General features: G+C 42.1%; 2 protein-coding genes across 4 annotated transcripts in view; one reads left to right on the forward strand and one right to left on the reverse strand.

Moving 5' to 3' along the window:
* On the forward strand, positions 1 to 13268 carry VTI1B (vesicle transport through interaction with t-SNAREs 1B). 3 transcript variants are annotated; one of them, XR_011725996.1, is made up of 6 exons: positions 2 to 241; positions 5188 to 5246; positions 6416 to 6607; positions 7923 to 8096; positions 11278 to 11402; positions 12080 to 13268. XR_011725996.1 is itself a non-coding variant. In XM_071744463.1 (6 exons), the coding sequence occupies exons 1-6, from the start codon at positions 127 to 129 to the stop codon at positions 12171 to 12173; spliced, it is 696 nt and encodes a 231-aa protein (XP_071600564.1). In that variant the 5' UTR covers positions 3 to 126; the 3' UTR covers positions 12174 to 13268. The 3 variants fall into 3 exon arrangements, 2 of the variants coding, with proteins under 2 accessions (XP_071600565.1, XP_071600564.1); XM_071744463.1 differs by having other exon boundaries at positions 3 to 241; positions 11341 to 11402; XM_071744464.1 differs by lacking the exon at positions 12080 to 13268 and having other exon boundaries at positions 1 to 241; positions 7923 to 8164; positions 11278 to 11338.
* Positions 12454 to 17357, reverse strand: part of ARG2 (arginase 2) — a 22283-nt gene continuing 17379 nt past the window's right edge. Inside the window, exons 5-8 of the mRNA XM_071744457.1 lie at positions 15469 to 15563; positions 15228 to 15332; positions 13672 to 13808; positions 12454 to 12783 (exon numbers count right to left, since the gene is read on the reverse strand). Coding sequence (XP_071600558.1) covers positions 12578 to 12783; positions 13672 to 13808; positions 15228 to 15332; positions 15469 to 15563 — 543 coding nt within the window. The 3' untranslated portion in view covers positions 12454 to 12577. The remainder of the gene's footprint in view (positions 12784 to 13671; positions 13809 to 15227; positions 15333 to 15468; positions 15564 to 17357) is intronic.

Here is a 17357-nt window from a genome sequence, read left to right on the forward strand (position 1 = left end):
CCTGCTGCTCGCTGCGGGCCCACGCCGCCGCCGATGGCGGAAGTGCCTGGCGGGGGAGCGGCGATGCGTCGCGTCCCTTGCAGCCGAGCGGGCTGGGGGAAGCGGCAGCGGTAGCCGTCGCCGGCCATGGCGGGCCAGGGCTCCGGGTCCTCGGAGCACCTGGAGCGGCTGCACGAGATCTTCCGGGGACTGCACGGAGACCTGCGGGGCGTCCCCGAACGGCTGCGGGGCAGCGCGGGCGGTGAGGCGGGGCTGGACGGGGGCCGCTCCTTCTCGCTGCGGGGAGGGCGTCCCAGTCACGGGATGGCGGGCGGGGAGCGGGCTCGGCCTCACCGGGAGCGGGCGTTCGGGCCCCAGCCTTGGCCCTCTCTGATTCCCTAGAGCGACCGCCGAGGTCCGGCGGGGCTCTTCCTCCTCCCTGCCCGGGGACTCTGGGCCTCGGCTGGGGCTTCCCCGCCGCGCCGGCGGCTCTCGGGTACCCGGAGCCTTTCTTCAACAGTTTAAACTGCAGCGCTTTGCTAGTTTCGGGTTTATTTTGTTTGTTTGGGGTTTTTTTGGTTTTTTGTTTGGTCTTTTTTGTTGTTGTTTTTGTCATCGCTGGACTCTTGTTTAAAGTCTCATAATCAGATCTCAAAGCAGTTTTTATTATCCCAACTGTTCGCAAGCATTTTAGGGCTTACCGGAGCAGATTTGCGCTTTAAATGGTTACTTTCAAAGTCTGGTTTTGTGCGCCACAGAATCGCAGATTAGAAAAAACTATCAAGCTGCCCAAAGTTAGAAGCAAAACCCGGTTTTATGTGTATTCTTTATACCACAGCAGTGGGTGGAACACTCTCACAGAGCACTTCTCTGCAGGACTGGGCATTGTGCTTCTAATTCAGTTCTTAACACCGGGCAGAGTTCTGAGAACTGGAAAAGGAAGTGATCCGGCAAGAAGGATTTTACCAATGTCACTAAATCTCTTTGGATAGAGTACTTCCTTCCTGTGAGCTGCTGCAGCTCAGCTTGGGTTTTGGACCACAAGAATGAGTAGGGACTTCCAACCATATTCTCCAGGAGTCTTGTCATTCTCCTAGAACTGGTAATTTTTGTGTGTTTATGTGTAAAATCATAAAAATTGCTTAATTCAGAATATACCAGTCTGTGCTAGATAACACAGGCTATGAAAAGCATAATATTACCTTTCTTACCTGGCTTTCCAGTTAATAATGAGTTGAATTCAGAGTCTCAACCCTCATCATCAGCATTTCCACAAAGGTTGATATGGGAACAAAGTTCAAACCTGCAAATGACAGCTTTCAAAGCTGACTTTTCATTAACAGTCAGCAAGAATAAAAAGCATAAAAGAAAAAATAAAAAATCCTTGTAAAAAATCCTTATTTCTTTGTAGAAAGGAGAGTGGTCAGTATCTTGAGATGTAAATCTTTGTCAGCTCTCTGTGGAACTGGGGTTGTCTTGAGCAGTGAATTCTGAGCAGTGGGGTTTACAAGAAGCAATTTTTACAGCGCTTACTGTAAATTTTGGTGGTTTTCATCAGATTACAAACAGTTGTATACTGTTTTTTTAGATATGTTCTGAAATTCTAATGTAACCGTTCTATTATTTAAATTTGTTGCTGATAATATTCCTGGTAATATTTTGGAAACTCTTTTAAAAGGAGTTCAAGGTAAGTGAGGAATTTGTCTGTCTGCTGGAGGCATTCCACTATCTTAATGTGTTTTGTCTGATTCTGGTACTTATGGGGAAGGGGAGAGTGTGTGTATATATATACATATTTTCTTTTTTTTTTTTTTTTTTTTTTTGAGTTCTCTGATCTGAAAACTTCAGGAAGCTATAAAAACCTTGCATGCCCTTTTAAGATGATTGACACACTCCCAAGATTGAGGCAAGATGGAATGTGTAGTCCTTGGGACATCTTTTTGGGGCAAAAGTTTGGAAATGCTGTTTCAGTCTATATAAACAGGATAACAAATTCCTAGCTCTAGAAACAATTCTTTTTCCTTCCAAGTTCATAAGGCATTTTAAACAGCCTGAATCAGTTTTAAATATGGATACTTTAATTAATTCAGTTAGCTTAACTTTTCAACTGAATCGATTTCTAACTCATTGGACATAAATGGGTTAAATGCTGATGAGCATGTGGGTAGTGGTACTGTGGCTTAGGTGGTTTTTACTTCTACTGCATTTTAAAAAGTTCTTTGAGTAGCAGTTTAATCTGGAGTGGTATGAATTACACAACTCGGTGTATTCTGGTACTTGTGAGAGGCTGGATCCGTGGCTTTCAAGCCACGGGTTCATTGATTTCTTCTTGGCAGATAGACAAAAAAAGTCTCAAGCTGTTTAACTTTGGGAAATTTGCATTTATTTCTTCGGCTGCTCGTTTTTAAGTGCAATGCTCTTTGTAATCCGCCTGGGGGACGCAAAGAAGGCAAAACACTGCTGCTTCCTCCGGCCCGGGCAGCGGTGTGCGGGGAGGCTGCGTGAAGCTCAGCGAGGGCGAGGTTCTGCTCCTGGGTCGAGACAATCCCATGCAGGAATGCAGAGGGGAGGAGAAAGGATTGAGGGCAGCCCTGAGGAGAAGGACTTGGGGTGATGGTGGAACAGAAGCTCAACATGAGCTCTGAGTGTGCACCTGCAGCCCAGAAAGCCAACAGTGTCCTGAGCTGCACCAGAAGAAGCACAGACCCCTGGTCAAGGGAGGGGATTCTCCCCCTCTGCTCTGCTCTTGAGACCCCACCTGGAGCACTGTGTCCAGTTCTGGAGTCCCCAGCATAAGAAGGACACGGAGCTCCTGGAACGTGTCCAGAGGAGAGACACTAAAATGATCAGAGGGCTGGAGCAGCTCCCTATGGAGCCAGGCTGAGGAAGTTGGGGTTGTTCAGCCTGGAGAAGGGGAGGCTCTGAGGTGACCTAATAACAGCTTTGCGATATCTGAAGGGGGCTACAGGAAAGCTGGGGTAGGGCTTTTTACACGGGTGTGTAGTGGGTAGACAAGTGAAAATGGTTTAAAATTTGAATAGGGGAGATTTAAGTCAGACATTAGGAAGAAATTCTTTCCTGTGAGGATGGTGAGACACTGGCACAGGTTTCCAGGGAAGTTGTGGCTGCCCCATCCCTGGAAGTGTTCCAGGCCAGGCTGGATGGGGCTCTGAGCAACCTGGTGTGGTGGGAGGTGTCCCTGCCCATGCAGGGGGCTTGGAACTGGGTGATCTTTAAGGTCCCTTCCAACCCAACCATTCTGTGATTCTGTGACTTAAATCATATTAGTGCAATGACCTGTGTGAAACAAAATACTGACTTCTGAAGGCTGTTTTCCAGCAGGTTGTGTCAGTGATCTCACATGCAATCCAGCTACACAAATAATTGCATCAGCACAAATGTACATAATGGCAAATCATGGAAAAAGTTCAAGAGAATGTATTCAGGAACCTCTAAAGTCAGCATTTCCTCCTGATAAACTGGGACGTGAAACTGCATTTTCTGATGTCAGCAAGTGTGTAATATAGTAACAGTCATAATAACTCAGTCTGTAGTAATTCTGTGTGTTTATTGAGAGCATAGCTTCTTCTTAGATTATGGGTTTTAATTTTGTCTTCTGCAGCTCAAATTTGGGGGCTTAATATGAATTTGAACTGAAAAGGAAAGCCTACAGCTTAGGCATGTTATGTATATGGGAGGAGCTATATAAAAATATTCTGATTGCTTCAGATTTTTTTCCTTTTCTCTGTTGAGAGTCCAGTGTCTTTTGCAGGGGATCATATTTGCAAAAACTCTTTAATCAAATTTTTTTATTTTTGGGGTTTTTTTACTGCAGTGATATTTTCATAATATTGTTTTTAATTTTATCTTTTAAGTTAATCAAATTAGAGAAGTGTTACCAAGATGACTATCTGCATTTTTTACTACACAGAATTTTATTTACAATTGAAGTGTTCTTTCCTGAGAGGAGTGCATATTTATCATGCTTCTGACAGAATGTGGTTTAATTTGCAGTAGTCTACAAGAGTGGTTGTCTTCAGGGCTTTTGCAAAGCTTATGAAAACATAAGTTTTTGCTTCATTGAGATAAGGGGAGTTTCAGAATCATACTTTCATTGATCATGGATGTTAAAAATGTATGACAGTTATTTAACATGTGCAAAATACCTTTCATAAGGTTTTGTTTAAGAATAGAATAACAGCCTCCAAAGCCATACAAGGATCTGTCTTGTTTGACTGTTTGAGACAACTAAAATTGTGTAGTTTTGGTGGCTGATTCAAACAATGTCATTCCAGTGGAGGGAGGCATTTGGGAAGCATTAATTCCTGAACCTGAGTTGGTACCCTGATGGCATCTTTCATCTTCAAGTACTTTAGAATGCTTGTCCTGCTTATCTAGTTACTTCATGAGCATGAGAATGCAGAGTGCCCAATCTGGCAGGAACTTCAGGACTCACTTAGAGTTATAGATTCACTTGACTTCCTGTTCAGATCCAAATTATAGTTTCAGCCTTCAGTAATCTTGCCAAATGCATGTAAAAATTAAGAAATATCGATGAGCATGTCCTCTTTGTTGTTCTTTCAGGTTAAATGTTGTTTTTTAACACATAGTTCTGTTAGTGGAAATTCATAGAATCATAGAATGGATTGGAAAGGACCCTAAAGAGCATGCAGATCCAAGCCCCCTGCCATGGGCAGGGACACCTCCCACCAGACCAGGTTGCTCAGACCTCCATCCAGCCTGGCCTTGAACACTGCCAGGGATGGGGCTTCCACTGCTCCCCTGGGCAACCTGTGCCAGTGTCTCACCACCTTCACAGGAAAGAATTTCCTCCCAATATTTAATGTAAATCTGCCCTTTTCAAATTTTAAACCATTTCCCCTTGTCTTCTTGCTACATGCCTGTGCAGAAAAAGTTCTAAATTAGAGGATAATGGCTCAGAAAACTTTTGAGTTTGAAAAATTATTTCTTTTTGTCTACCAGAGGTAGTAGGCAGAATTTGGGAGGGTGTTTTCAGCTCTCTCTCCCCCCACCCCCTTCTGAAAGGTTGTGGTAAGAACAGGGTATTCCTGTTGGAGGAAAATTTTGAGCTGTTATCTCTGTAATCAGCCATCTGTGATGGCTTCCTTATCTATAATGGACTAATTTGGAGTTACATAGTCATTCCCCAGTAGTTTATCTGACATAATACCTTTTTTTTTTTCACAGAGGAGAAGAAAAAACTTGTTCGAGAATTCGATGAGAAGCAACGTGAGGCAAATGAAACGGTAAAACTTGAGGCTTCTGGGTTTGCTGACTGGCTGAAATATTGATGCCTTAAAAAGAACAGTACTTCCAAATTTTACTTTCTTTATAGATCCTATTCTGGCAGGCAGATATGGGTTGTTGGTTTTTTTAATGTTTGATTCATTGATTTGATAAATGTGTCTGTGTTTATCAAGGTTGTTATCTTTATCTGTCTGTGTATGCAGATTCAGACAAATCATCTTGCTTGTGGCTGTGAGGATTTTTTTGATATCCAAACGCTTGGTTTGGATATTGCCTTCCCTTTGAACAAAGGAGAGTGATAGAGGTGCAATTAAAATGGCTAAAGGCTGCAGGGACAGCATGTTGAGAATCTACTTCTTTTTTCCCCATTTGTCTTTTTTCATGTTGGTCTTAACTAATCTTTCTACAATAGCCTGATGGTTAAAAATCAGGGACCTTGACTATTTGAAACCTCTATTACATAGGCTTCCTGAACAGCAGGTGAATGGAACAGCATGTAAGACCCCATGTGACTTGCCTTTTTGAACAAGGCATTATGGATTTGGCTTTCTTTTCATATTAATCTGTTATTTGTTGCAATGTTTTTTGAGTCACAGCTGATTGTGGTGCTCTGTTCTGAGAGAGCTCATGCTGGTGGACAGCTTTAAGCGCTGTGAATGTTCAATACCTGCCACTAAAAGTTGATGTGACAATTCATACATCCAGAATTACAAATCCTAACTCCAGTTGCCAGGCCCAGGTGTTCAGAGTGTGCATTTAATGGCACATCTGCCATGTGATAGATCCCTGTTGCATAGATAGGATGAGAAGCTGATACCCTATATCCTAAGCATCCTCGAAATGCTTAAACTATCCTGAGAACTGCACATTTTGAAGTGAGTGGGTGATGATAGAAAAAAAACCCCAAGCATTTATGCTTGGCAATTTGTTAATATTTTTTTCTTGAGGCATTGTGGATCTCAGAACCCACGTGTGCTGAACAGCGGTGGGCGGAACGGTTGAGACTGATACCAGATCGAGGGGTGTAGGGCTTGGGGTTAATCCTCCTCCCCAAACCCATCACATAAAAACCCATGAATCCCTTCCTCTGCTGGTGAGTGTTGAGTAGAGCTGCTGGCAAGGGCAGATTTGGTGCTTTAAAACATAAACACATTTTCTGTCATTAAAGCTGCGGGAAATGGAGGAAGAGCTGAAGTACGCTCCGCTGGTTTTCCGCAACCAAATGATGAGCAAAATCCGAGCCTACAGAAGAGACCTCTCCATGTTCCAGAGAGAGATGAGAAGCACAGATTTGGGACTGGGACCTGGAAGCCAAGGAGATACGAAATACGGAATCTTCTCCACTGAAAATGAACAAAGTGTAAGAATGAGATAGAAATTTTATTTAGCGTTGCTGAGATTGTTTAAAAATACTCCAGGTGTATTGCTGACAGTGTTTCTACTCTCACCCACTTAGCTTCTGTGCTTGTGTAACTCCCTGTGTAGCTCTCTGTGTGACATGAAAATCTCTGGGAGGAGAAAGAACACTTGGGACTCAAAGGAGAGCTTTTCCATTCCGTGAAACAAAGATATAATCAAAATGGAGCTTCTTGAATGCTGTGCTTTGTAGCTTACAAAACATGCTTTTAATTTAATGAAATGCTTTTAATTTAATGAAATGCTTTTAATTTAATAATTCCCCTCCAGCAGTGAAAACAGAAAAAATGCTGTTGCCTGAAAAGAAGTAACTGATCTCGTTTTAGTCTCCAAAACTAGCAAAGTGTATGGGTCAGGCACTGCATAAATTCTTTGCTGGAATTATCTTTTAAGCAATCTCAGTATAAGTAATTTCAAGAAAACAGAAGTCATCATTCTCTTAGCACTTTGTTAGCTGTGGATGTGCAAGAAGTACAGTGCAAGAAGTACACCCATCATTAACCAGAGATGATGCATAGATATATCTGAGCTAGTGGGACTGAATCTGTTGGGTATTTTTGAAGTGCTGTCATCTGTACAGAAAGTTCATGGAGGTGGACTTTTGTCTGCCTAGAGAAGGAGGTAGGAGGGAGGCTCTTATTTTGTTCTACAGTAGCTTGGTAAATTTTCTGCATTCGATTCCTCTTGATTGATTCCTCTGAAACCTGAGAGCAGGGGTGGTAGATTAGAATTTTGAAGTTTAAGAAAATGCTTTCTTTTGAGCTACCTTTTGACCCCAAGGTCATCAAACATTTCTTATCTTCTAGCTGAGGCTACTGGCATGAAAAGAGGAGCTTTGTTATGTAGCAGTCCATCTGTTACTGCTGTTTGTTCCTAATCCTTTTCATGTAAGGTCTTAAATACCTTCCTGGCAACCCACTGTGAAGTCACAAATAAGACTGAATTTAGATATGAATGAAAGGGATAGTTAGCATCTGGAAAGCAGAGGTACTGTTTTCATGTAAATGTTTGTTTTTTTCTTTTTTAATGATAAAGTAAATAGTTGCTGTTTCAACTCTTTAGCTGCCTATCCTTTTCCAAGGTGTAATCAGATTTGGCCATAATCTTGCAATGTTGACAAGCACTCTTTCAAGATTAACTGGGCTGCATCAGTTGACATAAGGAGCACGTACAGCTGTACAAATGCATGATCTATGGAGTCATGTCCTGACTTTTTAAGACCTCTGTGTGCTTAATGTTAAGCATATGTTATTTTTCAGACGATTCTGCAGTCACAGAGGGTGCTGCTGCTCCAGGGAACAGACAGCCTGAACCGAGCCAGTCAGAGCATTGAGCGCTCTCACCGAATCGCTGCCGAGACCGACCAGATCGGCACCGAAATCATCGAGGAGCTGGGGGAGCAGCGGGAGCAGCTGGAACGCACCAAGAGCAGAGTAAGCAGAGAACTTGGGAGCATTGTGTTGAAGCAACATGGTGCTGGTTTTGTAGGAACCAAATGCCAGTAAGTACTCGGAGACTCCCTTAACGTGGTAATCCAACTGATGTTTCTGTGGATAAAAATCCAGGCTGCCGCCTGTCTGTGCTCACAGAAGGGAAATAATTGGTGTAGAAGGGCCCACAGCACAATGCAAGGATGCTTGTGATGCAAGGTGGGATGTTAGACCTGTAAACCTGCTGAAGAATAACTTTACTGAAAACGCTCTATTTAAAAGAACACTCAGGAGTTGCCAAGCACTAGATTAGTCATAAAAGGTTAGACTTGGGAAGGAGTTAGCAAATTCTTGTAACGAAATTTCATAGAAACTTAACTATCAACCTTTCTGTATTTGTAGGTTAGCTAAGGACAGAAAATACTGTCAGACAAGATACCTGTACCTCATCCTTGGGCCAAGAAGCTCTCCTACTTTGGAAACTTTAAAAAGTAGTTAACTTGTTCTGTTTACACATACATACAAAACTGATAATTCAGTTTTTGAAGTAATAAACTGATGGGATTTTCTTTGTGTGTACAAGGGATTCTTGAATGTAAAGCTTTTAGGTGAGTGGCTTCCGGGGGACCCTCAGTTTGTCAAGTAAGCATCCTCAACCAAGACAAAAAGTGTACCCCTTTTCTTGCAAGTTACTGCTTCTCATTGCAACAAAGCCTGCAGCGTTTTCATTTAAGTAGTTTTTCTGTCAGAATTTTATTTGTCCTGCTCCCAAATTTGGGTTGGAGTGGAGGAATGGAAATGTGATCCTTAAATTGGTAGGCATAGCTTTTGTCTGTTCTGATAAAAAATATTGCAGTGCTTCAAGCACATCAGTCTCTCCACCACTGTTTATGAAGCTGTCTGTTATTGTGAGCCTTTTAGGCATTGTATTTATGATTTCTATTAACCACACAGTGCAGCTAGAAGCCAGCTTTCTTCTTGCTTGGTTTTTCACAGCAAAGATTGAAAATCTAGCATGCTTCTCTTTCCAGCTTAGAATCATAGAATAGGCTGGGTTGGAAGGGACCTCAGAGATCATCGAGTCCAACCCTTGAACAACTACCGCCACAGTCACTAGACCATGGCACTGAGTGCCATATCGAGTCGCTTTTTAAATGTCTCCAGGGACGAAGAGTCCACCACCTCCCCAGGCAGCCCGTTCCAATGTCTGATCACCCTTTCCGTGAAAAAATTCTTTCTAACATCCAACCTAAACCTCCCCCGGCACAATTTAAGACCATGCCCTCTTGTCTTACTGAGAGTTGCCTGGGAAAAGAGACCAACTCCCGCCTGGCTCCATCCTCCTTTCAGGTAGTTGTAGAGAGCATTGAGGTCTCCCCTGAGCCTTCTCTTCTTCAGGCTGAACAGCCCCAGCTCCCTCAGCCTCTCCTCATAGGATCTGTGTTCGAGTCCCTTCACCAGCTTGGTTGCCCTCCTTTGGACCTGTTCGAGGTCCTCAATATCCTTCTTGAACTGAGGGGCCCAGAACTGAACTCAGTACTCAAGGTGTGGCCTCACCAGGGCTGAGTACAGGGGCAGAATCCCTTCCCTGGACCTGCTGGCCACGCTGTTCCCGATCCAGGCCAGGATGCCATTGGCCTTCTTGGCCACCTGGGCACACTGCTGGCTCATGTTCAGCTTCCTGTCAATCCAGACTCCCAGGTCCCTTTCTGCCTGGCTGCTCTCCAACCACTCTGTCCCCAGCCTGTAGCGCTGCATGGGGTTGTTGTGGCCAAAGTGCAGGACCTGGCACTTGGCCTTGTTGAACCTCATCCCATTGGAATCAGCCCAACTCTCCAGTCTGTCCAGGTCCCTCTGCAGAGCCCTCCTGCCTTCCAGCTGATCCACACTTCTCCCCAGCTTGGTGTCATCAGCAAACTTGCTGATGATGGACTCAATCCCCTCATCCAAGTCATCAATGAAGATATTGAACAGGACTGGGCCCTGGGGGACACCACTGGTGACCGGCCGCCAACTGGAAGCAGCCCCATTCAGCACCACTCTCTGGGCCCGGCCCTCGAGCCAATTCTTAACCCAGTGCAGAGTACGCTTGTCCAAGCTGTGGGCAGCCGGCTTTCTCAGGAGAATGCTGTGGGAGACGGTGTCAAAGGCTTTGCTGAAGTCCAGATAGACCACATCCACAGCCTTCCCCTCATCCACCAGGCGGGTCACCTGATCATAAAAGGAGATCAGGTTGGTCAGACAGGACCTGCCCTTCCTAAACCCGTGCTGGCTGGGTCTGATCCCCTGTCCATCCTGCAGGTGCTGTGTGATTGCCCCCAGGATGATCTGTTCCATAACCCTGCCAGGCACTGAGGTCAGGCTGACAGGCCTGGAGTTTCCCGGGTCTTCCTTCCGGCCCTTCTTATGGATTGGCGTGACATTGGCCAACTTCCAGTCATCTGGGATGTCCCCAGTGAGCTTGGTCCTGTACATCTCAGTGCAAAGCAACATTGCTGCAGGGCCAGGCAATAGCTTAAACTACAGAGGGTCTGTGCAGGGGGTGTGATGCTGAGTGACCTGGCTTACCTTTCACTTCCCTTGAAGGTTTGGAAGTGGGATGGTGAAATCTCACTTGGAGACCTCCAGTGGCCATACATGGTGAATCCTGGCTCTCTGTGAGACAACAGCCTCTTCAGTTGTCTGTGACCTCACTTAATTACGTGCTTCTTAATAGCTGACTGAGAAATACTTAACAGTTCATTTCTGAGCATTAGAAAGCTGAAATGGGTTATCTATTAACAGTTCAGAGCTCATATGCACTGGGTCACTTAGACCTGTCAGTGCATTGTGGTTCTTTCTTTGCTGGAAATGGAAAGGCATTTCAAACAAACAGTTCAGATATGCACTGGGGAGAACATGGAAGTATCATTTTCTTGTGCCTCTATTAATTACAATAAAGAAATTAAATTAAATGAAGGAGCTATCTGTAGATGAACTAAAGGGAAAGTGATCCTAAATTGCATATCTTGGTACATATCTGAGGAAGTATATGTGAAAGTGTTCGTGCCTCCTTAGGAAGGAGACAGTGCGTTCAGCTTGTACTTTGTGTAGAGATCAACCACTGTCTCTGAATTTTGAGAATAGATGGTTATAACCTTGGTCCCATTATCAACTGCCATATTCTAACACCAGCTATTTCCAGGTGCATCTTTACAGAGTTGCTGTATGCTTGTTCAGCTAACAAATAACCGTATTTGTCTCTTAGTTGGTGAATACAAGTGAGAACTTGAGCAAGAGTCGCAAGATTCTGCGTTCTATGTCCAGGAGGTGAGTTGGTGCCTGATGACACAGACAGAGCTGTTCAGCCCATAGCAATGCCCTAGAGTAGCTGGACTGGCAACTGGCAAACTCTGAGCCTCACCATTTATTATTTTGATGACTGAAACCTTGGCTGCTTAAGTGTTTTTTAACTATATGGTTTAACTGCCCTTCTAAGCCAGTTCATGTACTGTATTTTTGGAAGGTACTTCTGACCCAGTCACCTTTCCTTATTTCCATTGCTAAAGGCAGTCATGATAACTGTAACTTTCAGTAGCAAAAGTACATTATTTTGAGATTTTATAATTTTACTCCAGTTAAATAGTTTTTACATACTTCCTAGTAAAAGCACCCCATAGTAAAAGCACCACAAAGTGGGTTGTAGCATAGGATTTCAGCTGATGTTTTCCTCTTCACATAACTAAATGAGTAGGCACATATGAACTGAATGATCTGCCCTACACAGGGCAGAGGAAAGAGGAACAGAACTGTTACTGTTTAACAGAAGATTTAAGCAGAATTTCTTGGAAAATAAGTAGGAAACTACTGAGTTTGTCCCTTCCTCTTTGTTAAGAGCTATTCAAACAGCACTTCATGGTCTCAAGCAGGGTAAAGCAGCAATTATTTAGAATTTGCTTTCATAATCAAGGGAAGAAAAGCTATCTTGATTAATTTTTTCATTCTAGAGTGACCACTAATAAGTTGTTGCTGTCAATTATCATCATCCTGGAAGTAATCATCCTAGGAGGTTTGGTCTACTACAAGTTCTTCCGCACTTGACAATTGATGACTGAGCTGAGCTTTTCCACTGCTGAGGAACTGGATGGGCTCTCTGTTCCCTCTGACTGTCTTGAGGGATTGAACTGTCTCACAAGGCAGCATCTTCAGCTGGTACTGTACTGACACTAGAGCGACAGAGAATGGCAGTGAAAGGAAAATGCAGAGACAGACTTTTAACTACTGGTAAGGTTAATAAGAAGGTAATAAATATTTTATTGTCTTCATTTGTGTATACTTGACTAAACGAATAAATCTTGATATGTAATAAAGTAGCGACCAATCAGTGGAAAAGCTAGTTTATTTAAAAATTGAGAAGTTAACAGTATTTGCCAAGTGTTGACAATCTATCCATTCAAGTGCCTCAGCAGAGCTCTAAAGTCCAATGTACCCAACACTGTGGATTCTTAAATCCTCACTTGCTCTTCACTGTCAGATTCATCTGGAGAACTGGGTGTTGGGAGTTCATCAAAAGCCATGTGTGCTCCATCCCTTGTCTGCCCAAAGCACGTTGCTATCACGTCGATGGCAAGACTGGCAGTTGCATTCACTTCCTCTTGAGAAGCTCCAAGAAGTGGATTGACTTCAACCATGTCTACAGCTGAAAGCATTCCTGTGAAAATGATTTACAGCTTTGTAACTATGAAAAAACCAAAAATCTCTCTGGGCTTTCTTTCATTCATTATATCAAGTCTGGTATTTGAGCTTGTGAGCTTCCCCCCTCCTTTGACATGTAAAACTGGTTCTGAAGGGAGGGATGAAATTACCAATCTTAAATGTGAGTTTGTGGTTTTTCACTTGGTTCTCTTACATCAAACTGCCATTCCTTCATCCTTTTAGCATCCAGGAAAAAATAATGATCCTCCATGTACACTTATGAGAGGCCTGTATTTTAAATTTGTTTTCTCCCAGTCTAAAAATTAGGGGATATAAATTAGTATTTTTTTGCCATTATGTTCATGGTTCTGCTGACTATTGTCTGGTTGGTCTTTTTCCTTCTTTTACTGCAAATAACTCATTGCTTAAACACATTAAATAAAAACTGCATGACATAAGGAGGAGAGTCCTTATGAGTCAACTGCAGTATATTTAATGAAAGCTTGATTGTTAGTCTTTAATTCTGGAATGGAACTTCAAACTGGTTAAAAATCTTGGCATCCATTTTTGTTAATTCCAGAGGCCTGCTTTTACATCTTACCTTGTGGTTAGGAATAGGGAACCATCTTGCATTATGCAAGATGACCAAATAATTTTTGGTAGTAGTTGTTAATATTATATATTTTACTTCTGGTAAGTTGAAATTGTTTATGGTTAAGCTGCTTCCAACACCTGGGGTACTGCCCAACCATAGGACTTCTTTTTGCCTTACTGAAGGCTGAACTGACTCTGGGCACCTTAGCTTTCACCACATTTATCTACTCACACAGGAAAAACAACCAGTATGAGCTCTGTGTACTTTGTCCTGTCCTTACTCCAGTGCTGTTGGTTGGACAACTCCTACCTGTGTTGTGGATTTCCTCTGTGATGTACATGCCTTCTCTGTAAGTTAATCCACCTAGAACAGGAGTCCCAGTTGCTGGAGCCAGTGAGGGATCAAAAGCATCAATGTCAAAACTCAGGTGAATTGGTCTCTGTCTCCTGATACAGAACAAAGCAAGAAAAGCAGTCTCAGAGCTTCAGATTTTATCTACATGTATTTCGTACTGTCCAGGCTGTTAAGCAAAATAGCATCATGCTCCATAATGCTAAGGATTACCCCTAAATCCTATACATATATATTTGGAAAGGTCTTTTTTTTTTTTTTCTTTTTTTTTTTTTTTCTTTCTTTTTATGTATTTGGACTCTGAAATACCTTAGCTCAGAACTTTCCTCAGTACAAATTGGAAAAGCAGAGGTTTGTCTTTCTAGTTTCAGTAAACATCCAGTCAGGTGTGGTTTGGCAGAAGACAAGTACTTTAGTACTAACCATCTTATCTGGTACTTTGTTACCTTAGTTGGAAAAATGTAGAGAATTGGCTGATGTAATCCAGCCTTTTCTCCTTCTGTACAGAAAGCCGGGGTGAAAGGCTGAGCCATTGATTTGTATCTAGGATGGAGCCAAACAGCAACAAGCAACAAGCCTGAGGATTTCAGACAGCTCAGCAAGACAAATGGGGCATTCTACATTTTTCAGGTCATTAAGTTGAAGGCTGTCTCCAAACTCTACTATGTAAGCCTAGATGATGAAAAAATGAAGGATAATCTCAAACCTAAAACTTCAGTTTGTTACTACATGAAATCTGGCAACTGATGACAGCCTAATAAACTGGACACTCCCTGCTCATGCAGAGGAGCTATTTAAGTGGTGGACTTGACTTGGCACAGCTGCAGGCACAGCAGCATCAGCACAGACACACAGACCTTGTTCTGCTGACAGGACTTTGTTCTGCTCTTGCTAACTCTGCTCCATTCCACAAGTCCCTAGTCAAGGGGTTTGTTATATATCTGTACATAATATAATACCATAGATTAGCAGGATTTGCTCCCAGTTGTGATTCTCTAAACTTGAGCAAGATTAGTAAATACTTCAGTACTGAACTTAAGGGATTGGTAACAGTGACCTTCACTAGCTGAACACTGCCTTTGTCATCAGGACAGCACATGTGAGTGTCCAGGAAGGAAGCCATCAAATACCTCTACCTCATATTCTACCAGCTAAATTTAAGTTACTGTCAAGTTGCTATATGTATATTTTTAAGTCCAACATGCATCCTAGACTCTAGTTGATTGAAGCATCTTGTCAAACTGCAGCAAAATGTGTAATTTCTCAAGAAACAGAACAGATCATACTGTAGCTTTTTGCTAAATACTTAAAAGGTTTCAGTTTAAGATGTGGAGGCTGAGGACCAGAGTCAGTGCTAAGACTTTACTATTCACTGGACAGCATCACAGTTCTGCTAAGCTGCCTTACACCAACATGACTTCATGACTTAAGTGAATTCACTTAAATAACTTTCAGGAGAGCAGTGAAGAGGTGGATGATGAAAGCAGTTTAGATCAGATAATAGGTTTTTTTACCTGCCCATCAGTTGTTCAAATGTTCTTTCCATGACTTTCTGTATTCCAAGGCGATCAATGTCCCTCATAGAAAAATACTGGATATCATAGTTCTTCAAAATATAGCTGTTAAAATAAGTTTTAAAAAAAAAAATCCTTACTGAACTGAACTTTATTCTAGCAACCCTTCTGAACACTCAGATGTGGAAATCAGTTCATGATTTCAGCATTTACAAAAAACCTTTATACTAAATCAACTTACTACTCAGCAGGATCCACATCCCTCAGACCAATGTACACGATATCAGATGCTGAAAGGCAGGGCTTTAGCCAGGAAAATCCAGGAAGCTGGGGGACCTGCAAGAAAAGGTTTGGTATTAGGTTAGTGTCATAAATAACATAACTTCAATGCTTCCCTCAAAACTTCGTATTTACTTATAGCATTCTATCTCTGTTGAAACAGAGAAACTTCATCACTTGAGTCTGGCTTCCTGAGTTCATCAGTCCTTACTTTGTCAGACCATTTTACCTCAGTTGAATGGTTAATGGATTAAGTTTTGTACTCTTCTAGCTCTTCCAGTTAGAAGAGGAGGATTAAAAACCCAAGCCCAAATCCAGGGGGAATGATAAGAAGCTAGATACCCAGGTATACCATTAATTTTTATATATAATATTAATTTAGATATATAATGTTAATTAATATACATACCCAGATTTATTAGCATTAAATGCATGATATATGTAACTGACATCCTACGTACTGAAGTGGAAGAATGAAAACCAAGGCACCTCTACCTTTAAGAACAATCACCAAAAAAGCCAAACTTTGCTTCAAAAAACAATGTTATAGACAAATTCAAAGTGGGAAGTTTAAAAAAAAAAAAACCAAATAAAACTATTGAGAAGAAGTTTGGCTCTCACACTGTTTTTTAATGTAGAACTGAAGAGAGCAGGTCTGGGACAGCAAGGTGATGAGGTTATAATTTTTCAGCTTTGGTAATTAAGTAGCCATGGTATGTAATTATAGAAATCCTTCAGTTAATAGTAATATCTACTAATTTTAGGAGTGCTTTCAATTAACTCAATTTCTCTTCCTCTCCCAGCTCTGAAAGTGGTTACAGCCAGAAGAGCTGTCAAGCAACAAGAAGGCTTTGTTTCCTCTTTGTAGGGTCAGTTGCCAATTAAAGTCTAATAGTTATATTTATTTTTGAAGTCTAAACACAACCATAGCTATATTTAATTACACTGCAATTAAATATGCACATATATTAAAATCATTTGTTATTCTGGGGCAACGACCTTGAACGTTTCTGCAGTCATGAATCCAGAAGAGGGATAAATGAATTGGAAAAACAATTCAGGTCTCAGAAATGAAGCTATAGCTGCAAAACTCATAACCATGCCATAAGCTGAGCACAGCATTAATAATATTGTGATATACTCTAGTATCAGTTATATAGAACATTTAGTACTGCTGGTTTTAATTATATCTCTTCTTCAAATAAAAAAAATATTGAATGCCTTGCCTTAACTTCCTTTGGTAGGTTGTGTTTATACTTTACTGCAATAGAAAGAGAGTTGCTGATGGTAAAGCCAAACAGTGATCAGTAAAATGTGCAGGTATTTTCATGGTAAAGTATTAAATAGCAGTTTGGGTTTAGTTTGATTGGTTCCAGAAGCCCAGACACTAATGCTTGGTTTGAAGAATGCCAGTCAAAGGATTAAGTTCATAAATATTTTTCCTTAAAACAACAAAATTAAAAGTTTGTTGTTTTTTTTTAAACCACAAAGTGCCACCTTGCCTTGAGGAGTACCAACCAGTGCTCCTGTGCAGCCAACCTGACAAACAGACAGAACCTGGCAGCCTGTGACTGGACTGTGCAAGCAACACCAGAGCTTGCTCTACACCAACCTGGCCAAATGCTTCATTTTATTTCATAGCCAGATACCTCCCTTTTATACTTCATGTTGTCTGCTACACAAGGACATTTAACTCAGTAGAGCACTGACCAAGCTCATTAGCCCTGGATACATAAGGGATTCTGAGGGTTACATGAAACAGCCCTGGGCAGGTGTTGTTCTCAGCATTTGTGCCAATTTGAGCAGTTGCTGCCACTTCCTTTCTGCCTTCCTCCCCCCCCCATTATGTTG

The sequence above is a fragment of the Heliangelus exortis genome, chromosome 5 (genome assembly GCF_036169615.1).
Source record: "Heliangelus exortis chromosome 5, bHelExo1.hap1, whole genome shotgun sequence".
Lineage (NCBI taxonomy): Eukaryota > Metazoa > Chordata > Aves > Apodiformes > Trochilidae > Heliangelus > Heliangelus exortis.